We start from the raw sequence: 22252 nt of genomic DNA on the forward strand, positions 1-22252 counted from the left end.
TACCTTTGTGAATACTCCTTCTGTTTCTGATTATTTGTTCATGTGCTCCCGTGTGGGGGATACTTTTTGAATCATCGACTTTATGAACACTCTACTTGATTTTTGTTTCCCGTAGAGTAAACCTTAAACACTAAACTATGTTTTAGTTGCATCATGTCTATTGATAAAAGTTGGACAACTAGTCCACATTGTCAATCTCCTGTGTTCCAGCTAGGACTTGACTCTTTTGTTAAGAGATCCATGTTACACCAAGATAGTAAAGGTGAAACCATACGCCTGTGTGAGCAATGTGATAACAGTTACTTCATGGATCTAAAAGCAATGAGACGTCATGTTCGTTTTATGGTTTCTGTCGATCATACGAAACATGGACATATCATGGTTAACCTTTAATTCCTCCCATTGAAGATGTTATAGCGCCAAGTAATGAGATGGATGATGTTATCGGCGATGTTATGTGGGAGTCGAGAGAAAATGATACCAACCTCGATGAAGGAACCTTGAATATAAGGGGTAGTAGTGTCGATGATGATTTTGAACAATTGTTAAAGGCAATCGAAGCCAAGTTATATCATGGTTGTATGTTTACTTCCTTGATATTTTAGCAAAGCTAATGCATATCAAGGTCAACAACAAATGGACTGATAGTTTATTTGATCAACTCCTTCAGTTGTTGCATTTAACATTTTGTGAGTACAAGAATCAATGCGGAAGGACAAGGTTTGAAAACTCAAACCTTGAGGTAATCTTTAAGATCAACTTTTGCTCTTGATGTAATGTTCTAGTCGAATCTGGCAATACCAGTTAGGACTTGAAGGAGATATTTAACAAAGTATTCAAGTAATAAATGAAGGAAACTTAGAGTATAATCAATGCAAAGATATTTAAAGAACGAGAAGAACGTTGTGGAAGAACTTTGACTTAAAGGAAAAGTGAAGGTGATGTGAAGAGAATAATTGTTATTATTAGTGTAAAACTTTGAATCGTTCACTTGTTATTAATGGTGAAAACATTCACTCCTTATATAGTGGAGGATGAACATAGTACAAACCGACATACATTCCTAGGACTGGATAATAATCAGTGTTTGACAAACTGATATCTAAAAGATACAAAAAAGTAAGTCCTATGAACTATTACATCCATAATAAGACAAATGCATTAATTGATTAAACATAATTCTAATCTCGGAATAGCTTGATCTCGGATTGATCTTCATCTAGGAATTTCAACTCATCTCGGACTCAGCTGACACCGAAACTTGATTTCTTGGGATTGCTAGAGGTTCACTTTTCATGATTCAACAATCTCCCTAAATGAACTTAGCAATCATGTCAGCTTAGTTGGCTTCTTCATTGATAAACAGATAAGCTCTGTAGAGCCAGTTTCAGACTTCTAGATACCATTGAAGTTGGTTGATGAATTTTTTTCTTCACGTGCTTCGAAGCATCTAACTTGGATGCATTGGAGATGAACTTTTGGAGTTTCTTGGTGGGGACAGGGTGCTTGTAAAGGACTTGAAAGAAATCCTTTTTGTTGGTCTTCTTTTGCAAGTAGACATATTTGAGCACTGGTTCCTCAATACGTCCTTCTGCCAAAAATTTTGCTTCAAGAAGCTTGTAATTGTTCTTTTCCAAAAGCTTTTCAGTTCCGAACAGATGTGCTAGCTCGAAGTCACATCGACAGAACTCAACAACATAGTTTTTGAGAAAGTTCATTACAACACTATAGGCAGTGATGCTCATTTGATCATTCTGGTGAGTTCAGAAGTGAGCGGAAATCGTCAGAATGTCATTCATATTTATTGAGGGGAAGTCTGCATCCGTGATGGTGATTTGTTTTGATTTGTTCTGATATATGTAGTACCTATATAACATGCAATTCAGGTCAAACTTGCTCTGCACTTTTCGTCCGAACCCAAAAAAATTTGTGATTCTCTTCCGAGACCACACTTCCTTTTGAGGTCGTGCATTGACGGAGTAAAATGTCTTCAATCTTTCTCTTTCAGTTATAACAATCGTCTGGGGATCATTATTTAGGGGTAGTGGAGCAAACTTGATGTAAAATCGTATGAATGGAGAAATTGTGAGATCGATTTGTTCTGCATCTTGTATGGGTAGATCATAGTAAAAAAATGGTACAATGTCCAGATCATGAATTATCCCTTCACGACAAAGTGGGGATAAGCAAAACATCAGATTAGGATTGTCTTTAAGAGCTTGGATTCGAAAGCTCTCTTCAAGGGAGTGATCAAATTGGGCTTATGACTATCCTTCGGACTTATTGGATGTCTGCTCGGGGCTGTGAGGTTCCGAGACAGGCTTTTTCCCTTTGTCTTGATGTTGCTTGTTCAAGTCATAAATGACTTGTTGAATGTCTTTGGTGATTGTGAACTCTGGTGGTGGAGGAATCAGAGGCTCTTCCGGGATGTCATCAGGTTTCTGAAGAGGAGAACCTTCATCAATGGGAACTATTCTTGGAGAGGGGATAGGAGGAGGCATAGACTGGGAAGCTCAGAATGTATCAATCAATTGTGAGCTTCATCTTTTCCTTAGCCAATTCATGGCTTCATTGAAGAACATATGCCAAGGATGATGGCCAGGTAACAGGAGACCATATCATTTTCTCTTCCTCTGAAAGAACCTTCTTCGGAAAGTTTCTTAGAGCTTGAATCCCAACCACAACATTGGTGATGTACTCAATTTCATCATCATCTGATGGGGTACATATGGACAAAACTTGAATTTCATCATCGCCAGATTCATCTCGGAGACCGAACTCCGAGGCATGTTTCCAAGAAATGGTATGACCCCTTATGCGTGGTCCTTCTCCCCGTCTTGCATCGGATGGCCCAGCTTGTAAGGCAAGTCTGGCTGATTCTTTGACTTCGGATCCTATCGAATACATATCTTTCTCGTAAATCCAATGTAAAAAAGTTCTAACAAAACATCATCAGACCAGAGTAATTCACAGAATGCAGAAGCATGCAGTGTGTGCACTATAATCATCTCGAGCCCTTCTAATTGCGAAACGGAGTACCTGAAACATAAACTGAAAACCGTAAGCACAAATCTTAGTGAGTTCAACAAAATACCATACAACATCCAACCATGGATTATCATGCAACACAAATAAAAATAGTCGTCATAGGCTTCCGCCATGGTCATTATTTGGATTGTCATTGGCCCCCCATGGTCTTTATAAGGATTGCCATGGGCTCCCCTATGGTCTTTATCTGGAATGCCATGGGATCCACCCATGGTCTGACATTCAAGTGCCACGGGCTACCCCAGGGGTCTTCCATACAAGTACCACAGAGACAACTAGCATACCACATAACACGTAATGGGCCGACATTAGTTCCTTCGATCCATGGATATAGTGAGAAGACTCACCTCAACCGCTACGTGAATAATCCTACACCACTGTTGCTGTGAACCGGCTCCTGAACAAAGCCAAACAACCCAACACCATAATCAAAAACTAAACATGGCTAAACCATATGACAAGGCCCAAAGATGGCCCAACTAACCAGACGCACTAATGGCCCAAACCCATTGGGCCCACCAAGGCCCAAAACCAAAAGATCCACAAAGGCCCACTAATGGCCTAATTATCCAAATTGGACCCAACCCCCATATAGGCCTTATCCTAAAGCCTAATAATTTCCTTAGTCCCAAAAAGTTGATCTCAGATGACCCAAAAGGTCTAAAACAACAAGGTGGCCTAAAGATGTGAAGCCCAATGCACAACAAGCCCAAGCCCAACTGAACGACGTACGTTGGGCGTATGTTCTGCTATGTTGGGCGTACACGGTGAAAACTGGTTGCAAACATAACAAGGTATGTTGGGCATACCATTACTTACCCGGGGCGTAACCGGAATTTTTCCAAAACTCAAACCACGACTTAATCCTTTAAGTCCTTGCATCCAAACCTCAAAAGACCTTTGATCTAACATCTTAACGCATAAAGTCGGCACCTTTATGAATTTGTGTGACTCAATGGGACCTAACTACCATCTTAATCCATTAAGACCCATTATAATCCAACTAGAACATGCATGGACCATTCTAAAACATCAAGCAAGCATTTTTATGAACAAACAACATCAAAAGAGGCAAGATCTATCACTCCAAGCTCCTGGAGTGGCTCAAAATGACAAGGAGAACATAATACACCATAAAACTCTTAATATTCCCCTAAAATCAAACGAGAATAAGAAGATGTCAAGATAAGAACTTTTTACCCCCTGAAACTTCCCAAGAGTGTGAAGATTTTGGATCTATAACCCCAAGGATACACTAAGCTTGATCACCAAAATTCACTTCGTTGAAATGAAACTAAGAACCCTTCAAAATCACCGCCAAGCTCAAGAATACACCACAAAAGGCATTAGGGTTCGTAATGAGGCTCAAAGACAATGGAGGCTAATAAATGAACGAGCCTCGAGCTCATAAAAATGTTTAAATAGTGCCCAAAATTTAAAAGTTAGGGTTCGACACTCTGATCATTACGTTGGGCGTACCCCTAGCTTGCGTTGGGCGTACACACCCAGGCACGTGCCACTCAACATGCACACATGGGACCGCTTCGCTAATCTTTCCCATTAGGGGCTATTTATACCAAAAAACTTCAAATTGCCATAACTTCCTCATCGTAGATCCGTTCCCAATGAACTTTATATCCACGAAAAGGTGATGAGAAGCCCTACGCTTCTAACTGATGGGTTTGAGCCATAAGAACATTCCTATGTGCACATACAAACCCTAATGCTTGGATCTAGGTTTCTCTAATTGAACATGAAATGTATCCAAAACTTTGATTGATAGATCTAATGAAAACATTCATATCATAACACATGAAATCAGATCTGAAAGATTACCGTGAATTGCTTGCTTGAATCTTCTTGTCCTTGATCTTAGAGTCACAAATGTCACTCCTCTAATGGCTTACAAACACCAACTTAGCAAGAGGATGATTAGAGAGAGAGGGGAAGGTAAGAAAAGTCGTCCAGGGTTTCTTCAATCACAAGGGTGCCGATTTTCTTAGCCTTAAGGGTCTATTTATACTAGTGAACCTCCTAGGGTTCCACCCTTAAACCCTAATTGGATAACTTAGGCCCTAAGCAATCCAATCTCCTTATTGATAAGCCTTGGACGATTTCTAGGCCTTTCCTAACCCTAAAATCGTCCACTCCCTTATTCATAAGGAATCATAGCCCAAAGTACAACTATCATACAATTGACAGTTTATGCCCCTTTATTCAATTAATCACTTTAAGTCACCAAATTAATTCCTAATTAATTTATGACTTATATTAATCAAATAACAATATTATTATTCCTTATATTATTCTCATAATATATTAATAATATTTCTTCTCTCATTATAAATCATCCTGTCAAGTTGCTATGGTGAAGGCAACCCAAAAGGACCATGCACAATCGGGTCAAATACTTGCCAAATATAGTTGCAGCCTTAGACACTATTCCAACAGTCTCCCACTTGGATAAGTCTAGTAACTATATACACAAGCATAATCCAATTAGCAATCATAGCTCTCAAAGACACTGTCAAACTCTGATCTTATCATTCCTGTCCTTTAGATATGGGATCGTACAGTCCTCTGTTTAGATATCATGCAGACAATTCAATGGAACCAATTGTCCAGCAGTTGGTTTCTCGATCTCAGATTTATTCGACATAGAACTTAATCGAACACATCAATTTAGTTCTGACTGGGCCTGGCACATAAGTCAAAGCAAATCATCAAGCGGCCGAGATATCGCTTTTACCCTCTTAGGATAAAAGTAACAGATAAACTTCGACTTATATGCATTTACTTATTCATTAATCAATTATACACAACAATGCGTTTTATAACATCAATTTACTGATGCGGTTTCGCATTATCAATGTACAACCAATTAACAAATAACAAACCATATATTTAGGTTTTAAGACCATATGATATTATCATCTTGCGATCAACCTTTTCGTCACATTCCATAATGTGATTCCAGCAAGCGCGGGTTTGTTCCAATGCTCAAAACTAGTTCATAAGCACTCATGAACGTTGCAGCAAACTTTTGCTATGTCTAATACCATTTAGACAATCTACACACCAATTCATGACAATCTTCATTCATACCTACTTCCAACATATGAACGATTGTGGATTGTTTGAATAATTCGATTATTCTTAATAAACTCAATTATTCTGGAAGTCAAAACATGCAAAGTGAAACAATAGCTAAACAACTAACATAAGACAGTAACATTACTCATAAATAATACTCCTTTATTTAATCATCAAATGTTAATTACATTTATCTATTACACGTTTCTAATACTATCTAATCTGAACTAATATCATCCTTCTGCCCAATACTCCTAGCATGCTGCTAGTGCTTAACCCTACTCAGTCCCTTCGTAAGCGGATCTGCTGGGTTATCTTCTGATGATATCCTCCTAACCACGAGGTGTCCTTCTACTCGATGTCTAATGAAATGATATTTTCTGTCGATATGACGAGATCTACCATGATCCCTTGGTTCCTTGGTCAAGGCAACCGCTCCTTCATTATCACAGAAAATTTCCATAGGCTCCTTTATGGCAAGCACAACTCCAAGATCACTAATGAAGTTCTTCAACCATATTGCCTCCTTCGACGCTTCGCTCGCTGCAATGTACTCTGATTCGCACGTTGAATCAGCTACGGTTTCCTGCTTGGAACTTTTCCAAGTTATTGCTCCTCCATTCAAGGTAAAGACCCTGCCGGACTGCGAACGGTAGTTGTCCCTGTCGGTCTGAAAGTTGGCGTCACTATACCCTCACACCTTCAAGTCATCACTCCCTCCGAGTACTAAAAACCATTCCTTGGTCCTCCGAAGGTACTTAAGGATATTCTTGACCGCAATCCAATGGGCTCTGCCAGGGTTCCCTTGATATCTACTAACCATGCTCAAAGCAAAGGCTACATCAGGGCGAGTACAAGTCATAGCATACATGATTGAGCCAACTGCAGAAGCGTATGGTACTCGGCTCATTTCTGCTATTTCAGTTTCGGTACTCGGACTTTGAGTCTTACTCAACTTGGCATTACTTTGTATCGGTAATTCTCCCTTCTTCGAATTTTCCACACTAAAACGCTTTAGCACTTTATCCAAGTAAGTGTTCTGACTAAGTCCTATTAGTCTCTTACTTCGTTCTCTCACTATCCTTATACCCAAGATATAGGAAGCCTCTCCGAGATCCTTCATAGCGAAGCACTTCCCGAGCAAAGGACTTAACCTCCTGCAGTGTCGGGACGTCGTTTCCTATGAGTAGTATGTCATCAACATACAGAATGAGGAAGCTGACTATACTCCCACTGGCTTTGACATATACACATGATTCATCTTCGCTTCGTACAAATCCAAACTCTTTGACTTTCTCATCGAAGCAAAGATTCCATCTGTGAGACGCTTGCTTAAGTCCATAAATGGACTTCTTAAGCTTACACACTCTATTTGGATGCTTCAGATCCACAAACCCCTCTGGCTGAGCCATGTAAACATCCTCAGCCAACTTTCCGTTAAGGAAAGCGGTCTTGACATCCATTTTCCAAATCTTATAATCATGAAATGCGGCAATAGCTAGCATCACTCTAATAGATTTTATCTTCGCAACTGGTGAGAAGGTCTCATCATGGTCAACTCTGGGAGTTTGAGTAAAGCCCTTCGCAACCAATCGCGCTTTATATGTGTGTACGTTTCCATCCATGTCAGTCTTCTTCTTGAAGATCCATTTACACCCAACGGTCTTACGTCCGGGCACATTATCAACCAAATTCCAAACTTGGTTATCATACATGGATTGGATCTCGCGGTCCATTGCCTCCTCCCATTTTGCAGACTCCGGGCCTGCCATGGCTTCCTTATAGCTATTAGGTTCATCTAGATTTATTAGTATACCATCACTAATATACGTGTCCCCTTCGGTAGTAATATGAAAACCATAAAACTGGGGTTGAACTCTAACTCTTTCGGAACGTCTAAGAGGTAAGGACTCGTCAATCGGTTCAATCGGAGTCTCCTCCTCGGGTTGAGCGCCAGCGGTAGAAGTTCCATCATCAATCGATTCTTGAATCTCTTCAAGCTCGATTTGCCTCCCACTGTCTCCTTGGCTTATGAGTTCTTGCTCTCGGAAAACCCCTCTCCTCGCAACGAAGAAAACATTGTCATTCGGTCTATAGAAGAGATATCCAAAGGATTTCTGCGGGTAGCCGATGAAAATACATCGCTCACTACGAGGTTCAAGCTTTTCATGAGTATATCGTCTTACGAAAGCCTCGCAACCCCAAACCTTGATATGTGCTAACGAGGGAGCTTTCCCTGTCCACATCTCGTGAGGTGTTTTGGCAACCTTCTTAGTAGGGACTCGATTAAGGATATGGGCGGCAGTCTCTAAGGTATACCCCCAGAATGAGATAGGTAGTGAAGAACGACTCATCATAGAACGAACCATGTCTAACAAGGTTCAATTATGCCTTTCTGCCACACCATTCAACTGCGGTGTCCTAGGTGGCGTCAATTGCGAAACTATTCCACATTCTTTAAGATAGTCGTGGAATTCAAGACTTAGGTACTCTCCTCCTCGATCGGATCGAAGCATCTTGATTTTCCTGCCCAATTGATTCTCCACTTCATTTTTGAATTCTTTGAACTTTTCAAATGTTTCTGACTTTTTCTTGATTAAGTAAATATACCCATATCTACTATAGTCATCGGTAAAAGTCACATAGAAGCGGTTCTCATCCTTTGTGGTTGATCTAAAGGGTCCACATACATTGGTATGTATGAGGTCCAATAAACCCTCACCCCTTTCAAATGTGCTAGTGAAGGGTGCCTTGGTCATCTTTCCAAGTAAACAAGATTCGCATGTGTCATCTTCCCTAAGGTCGAATGACTCCAACACTCCATCCTTTTGGAGTTGGGCTATGTGCTTCTTGTTGAGATGTCCAAGACGACAATGCCACAAGGATGCTCTATCCATACTATTGGAAGAATCCATGCACAAAACATCAACAAGTTTGCCCTTGGATTACCGGCGAACTATGGTTCAATGGGTAAGCAAGCAACCACATGTTGAGACCCAGACCAGGGAAAAAGGTCTGGAAAGGTCAGAGGTGGGTGAAAAGAGGAAAATCGATGGATCTTCAGGGTCCAGCAAGAAAGGTAAATTCTCGAAATCTGGTTCGAGAGGAAGTGGAGGAAAGGTAGAGGCGAAATGGTGCGACAAGTGCAAGAAGAAGCATCATGGGAACTGCGGCGGGGAAACCACATGCTTCAAATGTGGAAAGCCAGGGCATTATGCCAACGACTGCACCCTCACCAAGAATGTTTGTTATGGTTGCGGTGAGGAGGGGCACATCTCAAGGGATTGTCCGAAAAAGAAGGAAGCAGCAAGACCCAACATTCCACCAACGCCAAAGGCGAGAGCATTCCAGATGACACTGGAAGCTGCTAAAGATGAAGCTGATGTCGCTTCAGGTACCTTTCTCGTTAACAAATTGCCTGCCCAAATTTTATTTGATTCTGGAGCCAACTACTCCTTTATATCGCATGAATTTTGTTGAAAACTAGCTTTGCCTATTGATAGACTAGATAATGCCTTATTAGTCAAAGTTGCTAGTGGCAAGTTTGTACCTGTTAGCTATCGTATGAAAAATATCTTAATTGATTTGAATGGGAATAAGCTCCACGAGGAATTATTGCCTATCGAACTTAATGGTTTTGACATCGTTTTGGGAATGGATTGGCTTAGCGCCAATGATGCCGAAATTTTATGCAAGAAAAAATAGTGAAAGTGAACCCGCCTGGGAAGGAATCGTTTATGGTGTATTAAGATAAATACAGAGTAAATTCTAGAATCATTTCTCTAATGAAAGCCAGAAAATGTTTGACCAAGGGGTGTACATCATACTTAGCATTCGTGATTGATGCTAAGAAGGAAAAGAAGGTGATGCAGAATATTCATGTTATGTATGATTATCCGGAAGTATTTCACTACTAGAAAAACAGCCTTTTACGATGCTCATTGCGCGTCGTAAAGGGCTCAGACGATGCGCAAATGCGCGTCAAGGAAGGCCCTGTCATAAAGAGAGACGACACGCATTTACGACGCTCATTTACGACGCACGTTTATGACACGCAATGCGTATCAAGAAAGGCCCTGTCATAAAGGAAGACGACACACATTTGCGTATCGTAACCTTATGACGCGCGTGTTAATGACACGCAATGCGTATCAAGAAAGCCCATGTCAAGAAAGCCCATGTCATATATGCAGATGACACACATTTTTGTGTATCATAATTTTAACTGTTTAAAAAAAAATATTTATAGATTTACTAATTTTCAAATTAAATTTCCATTTCATGTCTCATAATAGAAAATAAAATACCATATACAAAAAATATAATACATTGCACAAAAGTTGATGTCATACAAATAATCATTCCAATAGTAGACAAATGGATAAATCTCAAAGGGATCAAAAATATGTTTGTCTTCTAATAGAACTTATCCACAAAAAAGTAATGAATTTGCTATTGAACTTATACACAAGAAGAAGGTGTTTGAATTCAGAAAATGTCGCAGCAACTGAATTGGCCCCGGAAGCTTGTGATTTGACTGCAACTGAGATAAGGATACCATGTTTACTCTTCCTAAGCTTACTAAACAAACTTGACAATAAGATAATATAAAACTGAATTATTATTAAGATTAAGCCATAGATGCACTCAAGCTATACAATAAGATAATTGGGTAGATTTTTCAAAGTACAATGTTCTAATAAGAAAAAATGAAATTAGGATGTTATAAACTTGTAATAAATAAATAAATCAATGAAAGTGCATTGTTACTTTATGAATCTAACCCTAAAAAAGCTATAGAACTGAGGAGGCGAAGATTACCACAACTTTATTTTGCAGCATGAATGTCCCCGTTATGATGAATACCTGTTGATGACAAGAAACCAAATTATCAAGATAAAAATAATTATAAAATTTCTTGCATTTTGCATAAATATGTGCAAATATTATCTTATATTAAGTAATAAACTAATAGTAGCATGCAATTAATGAAGTAGACATATTTAGTCCCTGAAAAACTTACAGATAAAACATTCTTTATAATGGATGCACAATTTAAAGTCAACGAGAGAGCAAATCCAGTCAACATGGCTATGAATGGATAACTTGTGAGTAGTGGTATAGACACAACCTACACAAAACATATTCAAGACCTCACTTATCAAACAAACATCCCATTTTTCAAGATTCATATATAAAACTTTTTTTCTCTCATGCAAAATCAATAATTACATCAAAAATGAATAATTAAATTAAACAAATGGTAAAAGAAAAACTAAATTAAAGAAAAATTGCTTACTCCTGCAAACGAGCTACTACTATAGGGCCAAATATCCTCTCTATAATTGGATACAATGTGAACTGGAAGTGTAAATCATATTCATACCTGTTTATAATCAGGGAGCACCTATGAAACATCATTATGTAGCTCCTCGCTTCTAATTTCCTACAAGTGTAAATCAATAGTAAATATGCATCAAGCCAAGGGCAAAAGGTGGAATTTTTAATACCTGACTTAGGAGCTTTGGTATGTCTATTGTTGAAAATGTGATCTCATGCATAGGCCTGCACTATCCCAGTTTAAAAGGTACATTTAGTTAGACGATTGTGTACAAAAGCTAATAACTGTTCTGATTTCTAGTGGCTTGGGATTAAAGGACTTACAACAAATCTTGTAAGAGCATACATAAACAAATAAAATCCATAACAATAATGGAATAGATCATTACATTCCATTATCATGTTTGGTTGGCTAGAGGAAATGGAATGAATTTTAGTCAATTCCATGCGTATAGTTGCACGATTGCTATAACAGAAAATAAGAGGCTGTATACAAACGCCAGGTGTCTCTGTATGTTGTATTGAACTAATACCCTTTGAATAACATACTTCAGCTTCTGATAAATCTCCATTCTTATAAGCCTCGTTTCCCCTGCACAAATCAATTTATTTCAGAAATCAAAAGCATATTAGGTTTATACAAATGTAAAATATCAAAAAAAAAGGGGGGGGGAGGGGGCTAAAACAACAACTTTTCGCCAACTGTCACATGTTTCTTGAGCTGTAGCCTTTGCGTGCTCCCTGTTACCAGGTTTATGAGAATGGGACACATTAACATAGCCAGTTCTCAGCTTATACATCTTCTGATGTGGCTGTTGTCTCACTGCCATGTCAGCACTAGCAAAAGATGTAACAGAAGGTGAATACATAGATTTTCATGTCAAAAAAAAACTTACAAGAACAACTAGCGGATCACGAGTAAGAGCAAGGTCATTGATCATGTTAATAGGAAGCATGTTCCCATCTCGATCTATTGTGTTCACTAGAGTCTCATCAACACATTCTAGCTTTGAGTCTTTCATCATTGGTATATGGCTGACACTTCACTTGATAGACCACATCCTAATTATGTATCACAAATAAACATATTTTATGCTAATATTAAGCTAAATCTGTTTCATGTAAGCAAAATAGCAGTTTATATATATATATATATATATATATATATATATATATATATATATGTATATATATATATATATATATATATATATATACCTCCATCTACAATTTCTCCTTCAGTATTTCTGGAAATATGGAATGCCAGAGAAAATATGGTTCCATTTGAAAAAGATTCTGTTGTCTCACATCCCTACATCATATCAAAAAGAAACACTTTCACTTTGTGAGAATCCATAATTACAAGATATTGCCATTTATCTTATGATGATGATTAATGAAAATGAAATCCAAAAGTCAAACAACAAATGGACAGATATATGATTACCTCAGAATCCACAGACATGTTGTTGATTGCAATATAAGAATCATTGTCCAAACATATGCCTCTAGCATTTAAATTAGTTGCATCAACATTCTCCTTGCTATCCTTTGGGTGGGTGGCTGCTGCTAGTTACAAAAGATATAGATACATAAAGCATCCAAATTTATAATCCTCAGTGAACAAAAAGTAATAATAATGTCAAAAAATAAAAAAGGGTAACCAACTAACCTGGTTTTTTTTCTAGCAGAGGATGTAATCATATGAGAGGCTTTGTTCTCTTGGTTGTTGACATCTTCAGGCACCTTCTTCTGAGTTTTTGAAACTTTTGGACTAGCAAGTGCTTTAGAAGAATTTCTTCCCATTGCTACTTTCTTGGTTTGCATCTCAAACTTGGGAAAGAACCAGATTCAGATGCTTAACAACTTCAATTTTTTGGTGGATATGTTTACAAGTTGTGATCTTCCACAGATTGTCTGACTGGCATAAAGTTGCCTAACAGATTGGGAAATTTTATTTTAAGTTTGAACAACAACATGAATAATAATAATAAAGAATAGATATTGAAATGTAAAGAAACATATGGGCAGGGGTGTGATGCTTGCCTGGATTGTATTGTGTGCAAGGTATCTTTGGTTACTTCCTTTAAAGCTGACATCAACCCGTTCCCAGCTTATTTGACTCAATCCCTTAATCATCATTTCTGCATTTTTAATTGATGGTATTAGAATTCATATAACTCAGCAGTTGAATAATGAATTGGTTGCTACCTTCCATGCTGGCAGTGGCAGTGGCAGTGACTGTCTTAGTCTTGTGGGTTTTGGGCTGTGGGTCCAGAGAGGTTTCTTATTTTGTGACATTTTTTGCATCTTCCTTGAGAATCTGGGGATATCTACCACTTCTCACAAGATTTTTAATCTATAAAAATACTGAGATAAATTAATTACACTATACCCAGTAGTATTATTTTATTTTATTTTTTTTACCTTAGGCAGCTGAATCTGATGACGGATTGATGATGTGCTCCATCCCACAAGATCTATTTCAAGTGCTTGAGTTAAGGAAAAAAAACATCCAAAACTTAGTGGTAGATTTTTTCAGGAAAAAATATTAGGATACGGTCTGAATGGACATTTGCATAAACAACACGGCATTTGAACGAATGCAATGCGGATCTACAAAATCAACCACAAAATTCATGCAAACAGATCTCCAAATTCTCCTTCTTTTCTACTGTGTTTAGCTGAAAAGGGGGGGGGGGTGTCAATGAAAGACTTACATGAACTTTAGGTGTTCTGAATCATTGGCCATCTGAACCAAGAGAGGGGTTTGTCTCTGTCCATTAGCCTTGTCTTTCAAATACAGATGTCTTCCTGTTCTTCTAACCACCACTGAACTGTGGCACCCTACTTTCTCAAGGCCTCTGACTCCACAGAACATTGGGACCTGAAACCACCAACACTTCCATCAACTATTTCCAAATAATTAACTCACAATTTACAAACCTGTATGTGTCCTCTTGAGCCAAGGTGTGGAGTCACAACTGTAATAAAGTTAATAGCCTCAACTCCAGCAATTTTTCCAGATCTGTCTTGGTATGTTTGATTCTGTGTGTAGAGCTTAGCAATAGCATATCTTGATATCAGGCCACCAAGTGAGTGACCTATAAATGATATCTTTTCAACTTTAGGATTGCGTTCTATCACAGATATCACCTGCAACCAAAACCACCACTTTTACTTCAAACTACAATGCTGTGTCATAGCAGAAATGAATATTTCTAGGTCTTGGATTTAACCCTAAAAAATATTAAGGAGGAAGATACTCACCTCATCTGCTAATCTGCTTCCCATCACATCAATTCCATCAAGTGTTGCTAGTGCAGAGTTACGTCTGCTGCCTGTAGAGCATATCGATACACAAGATATAGTATGGAAAATAAAAATGATAATACCAATAATACAACCAAAGTTCAACAACACTTTTAACCAACACTAATTCTTTTTCTCAGCTTCCAGTAATAACATCAAGTTCATAAACATTTGGGATGCACAACTGAGAAGTATCTTCTGAAAAGAGGAGACGAGTGATATAGAAATGATTACAGTGAACAATAAGATCCTTGGGATACTTATTTAACAACTTCTAATAAATTTTTTTGGTAAATATGTTTATAAGTTGTGATCTTCAATTTTTTGCATCTCAAAACCCAAGTCTCTACGAGAGTTCACGGCACAGCATTCACCTGTTACGAAATCAAATTTTACCAAACCCATATAAGCAATAGATCGAACACCTTATCTGCACGACCCAAACAAACTACTTAAAAAGATGATCAAACTGAACACCTACCTCAAGAGTACGAGAAGCTGGGAATGCTATTGTCAAGGACTCGGCAGGAGCTGGCGAATCGAAACAAACAGAGACTACAGCAGCGAGCCCGATCAAACCTTTAGCGATTGAATCAATCAATTTCTTATTGGATTCAACTGATTCATTCGAATTTGCCTTGGGTAAAGCTTGAGGTGGTGTTGGTACTTTACACTTGCTATGGTAACCATTGAAATTGGAAGAAGATAATCGGTACTTATAGGGAAAAGTTGAAGAGGTTGGTGTTTGAGGGGTTTTGGTGTAAATTGATGAAATGGGTGAAGAATTACTAAGATCGAGATTAGGTCGGCGTACAACATCCATGGTAGATACTCTAACTGGGGGATTTAGGGGGTTTGTAGATCATAATCAAGATGAAGGGATTTATGGGAAATGAATGAGCAAGTGTAATGGTTAGATTTAGGGGGATTTATGGTAATCCCTAAAAATCGGACCCAAAAATCTTTATATCGGGTTTACAAATACACAAACCACGCTTTTTCCTTTTTGTTAGAACCAAGTGAAGGTCAGATGACGGCGACGATAGTGGTAACTGATACACAAGGAAAACCTTTTCAACCACCATGAAACAATTAAGACAAAGTTACAATGTTTTCGTTGCTTCAGCCTTCGGTGTGTGATTCGCGGCGACGACGTGATTAGGGCAAGAGGGAAACAACCATCGAAATAGAGAAACAAAAGGGGAGATTCGATTGTGAAGATGAAGAAAAGAAGGTAGAAAAGAAAGGAGGGTTTTCAAAATTTTAGGGTTTCGTTTCCCCCCGTTATCTTCTCAAGGTGCGTTTCCTTAAAGTTATAAAGCGACACCTACAGAAGACGCACGCTTAAGATAAAGCGCCCTCCGTGTTTTTAATTTTTTTTCTTGAAACACTAATTTAAGGGCACACAAAAATGTGTGTCCACTATCCTTCAAATTTTGGAAGTCTGACAATATTTTTAAGGACACCCAAAAATGTGTAACGTGAATCAGCGAGTGTCATTGTTTGTGCGTCATTAAAGGCTATTTTTCTTGTAGTGTTTCCCGAAGATCTTCCTGGATTACCACCCGATCGGCAAGTAGAATTTCGTATCGACTTGTTGCCCAAAACAACGCCAATTGGAAAAGCACCTTATCGATTAGCACCGACGGAGATGAAGGAGCTGATGATGCAACTTCAGGAGTTATTGGACAAAGGTTTCATTAGACCTAGTTCATCACCTTGGGGAGCTCCGGTGTTATTCGTAAAGAAGAAAGATGGAAGCATGAGGATGTGCATTGATTATAGAGAGCTGAATAAGGCAACAATAAAGAATAGATATCCGTTGCCAAGGATTGATGACCTATTCGATCAGCTACAAGGTTCAAGTTATTTTTCAAAGATCGACCTAAGGTCAGGATATCATCAGCTAAAGGTGAAATAGCAGGATATAGAGAAGAATGCATTCAGAACACGATATGGACACTATGAGTTCTTGGTTATGTCATTTGGATTGACCAATGCTCCAACATCATTCATGGATTTAATGAATAGAGTTTGTAACCCGTTCCTTGATAAATCTGTGATAGTGTTCATAGATGACATTCTCATTTACTCAAAGAGCCAAGAGGAGCATGGCAGACACTTGCGAGAAGTTTTGGAAGTCTTGAAGAAGGAGAAGTTGTATGCGAAGTTCACCAAATGTGATTTTTTGATTCGTGAAGTCCAATTCTTGGGTCTCGTGGTCAACCAAGAAGGGATAATGGTTGATCCAGCGAAGATCGAAGCTGTGATGAAGTGGGAACAACTAAAAAGTCCCACGGAGATCCGAAGCTTTTTAGGATTAGCCAGATATTACCGAAGGTTTATCCAAGGCTTTTCTTTGATCGCTAGTCCATTAACAGCTTTGACCCACAAAGGAGCTACTTATGCTTGGAGTGATAAGTATAAAGAAGCATTCGAGAAGCTAAAGAAGAAACTATGCGAGGCACTGATACTTTCTCTACCCGATGGAGTTGAAGACTTCGTTGTTTATAGCGATGCATCTGGGGTTGCATTAGGTTGTGTACTGACCCAAAGGGATAAGGTGATCGCGTATGCATCTCGACAGCTGAAAGAGCATGAAAAGAACTACCCGACTCATGATTTGGAGTTGGCAACGGTGGTTTTTGTAACGCCTGTGTTTCCGGGCTTGCCATTTGTAGCAATGTAATAGTCTAGGTTAACCTTTGTAACCCGTTTTGAAATAATAAAGATTGTATTATTTAAGTATTGTGTGTTTTGTGCTTAATTGCTTAATTATGTGGTTTGATTAATTAAGAATAAAAATAATCGTCAAAATTTAAGTGTGAAATAAACTTAATATCTTTAAATAATCTTGTAGTAGTTGAAACGAGGTTTCCGAATATATATAGAACGCCCAAATCTGACTTCGTATGAGGAAGTTATGATTTATCGAAGTTTCGGCTTAGCAGTGTGCAGCTGGAAATACTCGATTTGAGATCGAGCAGTTTTTAGCCAAAGCAATCTAAACGAGGATCGAAGGTCTCGTTGTTGGTATCGAAGCAATAAAAAGTTAGGCGAGAATGGACGTCAAACGAAGAAGTTATGAATTTATAACGAAGTTTTTCTGTCGCGGCCTATTAAAAATAAATAATAAAAATAAATCGAAATTAGCCGACGGAGTCTAAACGAAATTTGTAGAGCGTAGTCTCACCTTCGCGTGGATATAAAGAACGTTGAAAACGGAGTTCGTATGAACAAGATATGAATTTCCGAAGTTTATAAATTATTTTGTATTTAAATTTAAATGGAAATTCGGAAGCATTATCCGAAGCGAGTCACCGGTCTGATCCGAGGTACGCCCCGCATACTCGAGTACGCCCCGCATACTCCGAAGGTGTCGACATCGCAGCAAGTGGCTTCGGATGACGCATGCCATGACGACTTCGAGGCTCCAGCCTCCTATAAATAGGATCCGAAGGCAGCCGAGTCTTTTGCCAATTTCTTCTCTTCTCTCTCCCGTTTTGCATCATTTTGCGTGCCAGAAATATCCCGAAGCCCCGGTATTATTCTCGAGCCCCGAGGCAAGTCCCGAGATCCCGAAGATCCCGAGAAGTGCGGTTCCCGAGCCGAAGCTCTGCCCGCGAGAAGTTCGATTTTTGAAGAGATCTTCCAGATCTGCTGAGGATTACTACTTTTGCAAGTCGTAGTGCTGTCCGATCATCTTCTGATCAAGTGAGTGTGTGGATACTTTCTTCTAACGCATAATTATGAAGTATTTTATACAGAATACGTATTATGTGTATATTGTTGTTTATATGTGTGAATGTGTATTCACTTTCTTCTAACTCATAGATATGATTTATTCTCTATGAGATATGTGTTATGTGTGTGTGCCTCATCTGTTATGTGATATATGTGTTGATTAAAGCATGCTATACAGGTTTTTAAACTATGTATACAAATGTATATTTTTATCTACTAATATGTTGGGTAGAACATGGGTAGATAGTTGGTGTGTAATAAACAGATGAGAGGCCTCGTTGTTGTTTGATTTAGTGATCCAGCGGAGTTTAGATGACGACCACATACTTTTCTAGATAGTATTGTGGAAACATTAGCAGGTTCGCCACTTGTAGGTGTTAATGAACTTGGGTGTTCATTCGCTGTACTCCATCCCCCTCATGGTTGCCTTATTTGACTTATATTGCTGAGGTACCCCCGAAGCATGTGTTGTCGCCCCGATGAAATATTCTTAGACTAGGTCCCTTATGTTAGTTGTTTTAGGGACATAAAGTGAGAATAACAGGAATGGGTAATTGGGTTATTGTTGGTTGGTGAAAATTAAATATGATTATTTATTGTGGGTTGAAAACCCTATATGCTCACCAGGCTCCCAAGCCTGACCCACTCAGTTTTAATTGTATTACAGGAAGTGGCGCAAGGGCATGAGATGGATGAACCATCAGTTGTTTTGATTGCAAGTCTGTATATGTTTATATTTGTTGAATGACTTGTAATGTATTCGTTTATGCTTATTGGTCTGTATCAGAACATGACACCCCGAGTTTTGATTATAATGAAAATACATTTCTTTTATGAAATGCTTTGGTAAACATTGTTTTATCATGTTTTGTTTTTGGGAACAAATTCCGCAACTCTTTCAAATCAAAAGGATTTACTCTGAAAATATTTTTAAAGCATAAATGAAAATCGGTCTTTTCTGGCCGAGATTTTTGGGATGTCACAGTTTTCGCTCTGAAAATATGGAGGCATTACCTCTATGGCACAAAGTGCAAACTTTTCACTGATAACAAGAGTCTCCAATATCTCTTTGGTCAGAAAGAATTGAATATGAGGCAACGACGCTGGCTAGAATTACTTAAAGACTACGACTGTGAGATACTTTACCACCCCAATAAGGCTAATGTTGTTGCTGATGCTTTCAGTCGGAAAGTCAATCTTGAAATGAGAAGGCCAAGAGCGTTGAGAATTGAAGTTGTCTCGACTATTTTGGAAAGTATAAAGAAAGCTCAAAGCGAAGCTTCTGAGAAGAATGACCGAAAGGAGGAACGTTTGGGCAAAACGTTGGTGTTCGGTGTAAGCAGTCATGGACTGAAGGTATTCCAAGATCGGATTTGGATACCTAAGTCAGGAGGAATAAGATATCTTCTGATGGAAGAAGCTCACAAACCCATGTACTCCATTCATCCCGGTAGCACAAAAATGTATAGGGACCTGAAACCCTATTATTGTTGGCCGACGATGAAGCTTGACATTGCGAAGTATTTGGCGGAGTGTGTGACCTTTGCGAGAGTCAAGGCACAACATCAGAAACCATACGAGAGTTTGGAACCTTTGCCTATGCCTATGGGTAAGTGGGAAGACATTGCTATGGATTTTGTCACTAAACTGCCCAGAACAAAGAATGGTCACGACATGATTTGGGTGGTCGTTGATCAATTCACTAAGAGTGCGCATTTCATAGAAGCCAATGAGAAATGGTCTATGGAAAAGCTTGCGAATTCTTACATGAAGGAAATTATGAGGCTTCACGGTGTTCCGTTAACGATTGTGTCAGATCATGATAGTCATTTCACCTCACGATTTTGGAAAAGTCTACAAGAGGAATTGGGTACCAAGTTGTGTTTAAGTACAGCTTACCATCCGCAGACTGATGGTCAGAGTGAATGGACGATACAAACACTTGAAGATATGTTGAGAGCATGTACCCTGGAATTCCTAGGTAATTGGGATGAACATTTACCATTGGTAGAATTTTCCTACAATAATAGTTTCCACTCGAGCATAAAGATGACACCTTATCAAGCTTTGTACGGACAGAAGTTTCGTACGCCGTCTTGTTGGCTTGAGGCTGGGGAAAAGCAGTTTATGGGACCAGAGATAGTCCATCAAACTGCTGAAAAGTTGAAAATAATTAGGGAGAGAATGTTAGCAGCTCAGGATCGTCAAAAGAGCTATACTGACAAAAAGTGAACGCCGATGACTTTTGAAGTTGGAGATTCGGTTTTGCTTAAAGTCTCGCCATAGAAGGGACTTATAAGATTTGGTAAAAGGGGAAAATTGAGTCCAAGGTTTATTGGATCGTTGAAAGTTCTTCAGAGAATTGGGAACCAAGCTTACAAGCTCGAACTACCAGAAGAACTTAATGGAATTCATAACACTTTTCATGCGTGTTATTTGAGGAAGTTCACGGGAGAAGTTCCCGACATGATACCACTTTCGGAGTTAAGGATCGATGAGAACAAAAGGTTGATTGAAGAACCAGAAGCAATTGTTGCCCAAAAGACTAAGAATTTGTGACGTAAGATGGTTGAGTTAGTGCTTGTCCGATGGAAACACGCGAATAGGCCGAATCTCACCTGGGAGACGGAGAGTGACATGATGAGTCGCTATCCGCATTTGTTTGCTGATGTGTGATTTCGGGGACGGAATCATTCTAAGGTGGGGAGAATTGTAACGCCCGTGTTTCTGGGCTTGCCATTTTTAGCAATGTAATAGTCTAGGTTAACCTTTGTAACCCAAATTTGAAATAATAAGAACGTATTATTTGAGTATTATGTGTTTCGTGCTTAATTATGTGATATGATGAATTAAGAATAAAATGAGCGTCAAAATTTAAGTGTAAAATAAACTTGATATCATTGGATAATGTTGTAGTAGTTGAAACGAGGTTTCCAAATATATATAGAACGCCCAAATCTGATTTTCTGAAGTTTCGACTTGGTAGTATGCAGCCCGAATACTCGATTTGAGATCGAGCGGTTTTTAGCAGATACAATCTAAACGAGAATCGAAGGTCTCGTTGTTAGTAGCGAAACGATGAAAAGTTAGGCGAGAACGGACGTCGGACGAAGAAGTTATGATTTTATAACGAAGTTTTTCTATCCCGGCCTACTAAAAATAAATAATAAAAATAAATTCAAAATTAGCCGACGGAGTCTAAACGAAAGTTGTAGAGCGTAGTCTCACCTACGCGTGGATATAAAGAACGTCGAGAACGGAGTTCGTATGAGGGAGATACGAGTTTTTGAAGTTTATTAAATATTTAATAATTAAATTTAATTCTAAATCTTGGTATTATCCGAAGAGGAGTCAGCGGACTCATCCGAAGTATGCCCAGCGTATTGGTGTACGCCAAGCGTACCACTCGAGTGTGCTGAGTTTGTATGCGATGACGTAGAGGACCGATAACGCAAGGGATGACGACAACCGAAGCATTACGCCCCGCGTACCCCGAAGTTACGCTCAGCGTAACCCCGAGGATCAGACCCTATAAAAAGGGATGCGAAGCCAGCTTCTTCCTTTTACAACTTCTTCCTTTTCTCTCTAGATTTGGCCTCGTTTAGCGTGCCATTTATACCCCGAAGCCCCGGTAATATTCCCGAGCCCCGAAGCAAGATCCGAAGCCCCGAGGATCCCGAAGAGCGTTATTCCCGAGCCGAAGCTCTGCCTGTGA

At 39.0% G+C, this 22252-nt stretch overlaps 1 protein-coding gene and 1 long non-coding RNA gene across 2 annotated transcripts; both read right to left on the reverse strand.

Moving 5' to 3' along the window:
* Positions 1-12472: 12472 nt before the first annotated feature.
* LOC145076969 (uncharacterized) lies at positions 12473-13056 on the reverse strand. Its single transcript, XR_013692895.1, has 3 exons — positions 12929-13056; positions 12700-12793; positions 12473-12543 (listed from the first exon to the last, which is right to left on the reverse strand). It is a non-coding gene; the product is annotated as an uncharacterized LOC145076969 (long non-coding RNA).
* Positions 13057-13768: 712 nt separating this feature from the next.
* Positions 13769-14685, reverse strand: LOC145075721 (lipid droplet phospholipase 1-like). The gene is made up of 6 exons (XM_079021857.1): positions 14673-14685; positions 14428-14585; positions 14202-14368; positions 14042-14097; positions 13909-13961; positions 13769-13840 (listed from the first exon to the last, which is right to left on the reverse strand). Exons 1-6 carry the CDS (start codon positions 14683-14685, stop codon positions 13769-13771), a joined length of 519 nt encoding a protein of 172 aa, XP_078877983.1.
* Between the last annotated feature and the right edge of the window lie 7567 nt (positions 14686-22252).

This window comes from Lactuca serriola, chromosome 9 (genome assembly GCF_051521515.1).
Source record: "Lactuca serriola cultivar US96UC23 chromosome 9, Lser_US96UC23_V15, whole genome shotgun sequence".
In the NCBI taxonomy this organism is placed as follows: Eukaryota; Viridiplantae; Streptophyta; class Magnoliopsida; order Asterales; family Asteraceae; genus Lactuca; species Lactuca serriola.

Excerpts from the sequence above, each read along its gene's own strand:
- LOC145075721 (XM_079021857.1), bottom strand. Across the intron at positions 13,962-14,041 it reads TGCAAATGTCCATTCAGACC|ATCTTGTGGGATGGAGCACA; the intron begins GTATCCTAATAT and ends CACTTGAAATAG. Across the intron at positions 13,841-13,908 it reads ATCAGATTCAGCTGCCTAAG|ATTAAAAATCTTGTGAGAAG; the intron begins GTAAAAAAAATA and ends GTATTTTTATAG.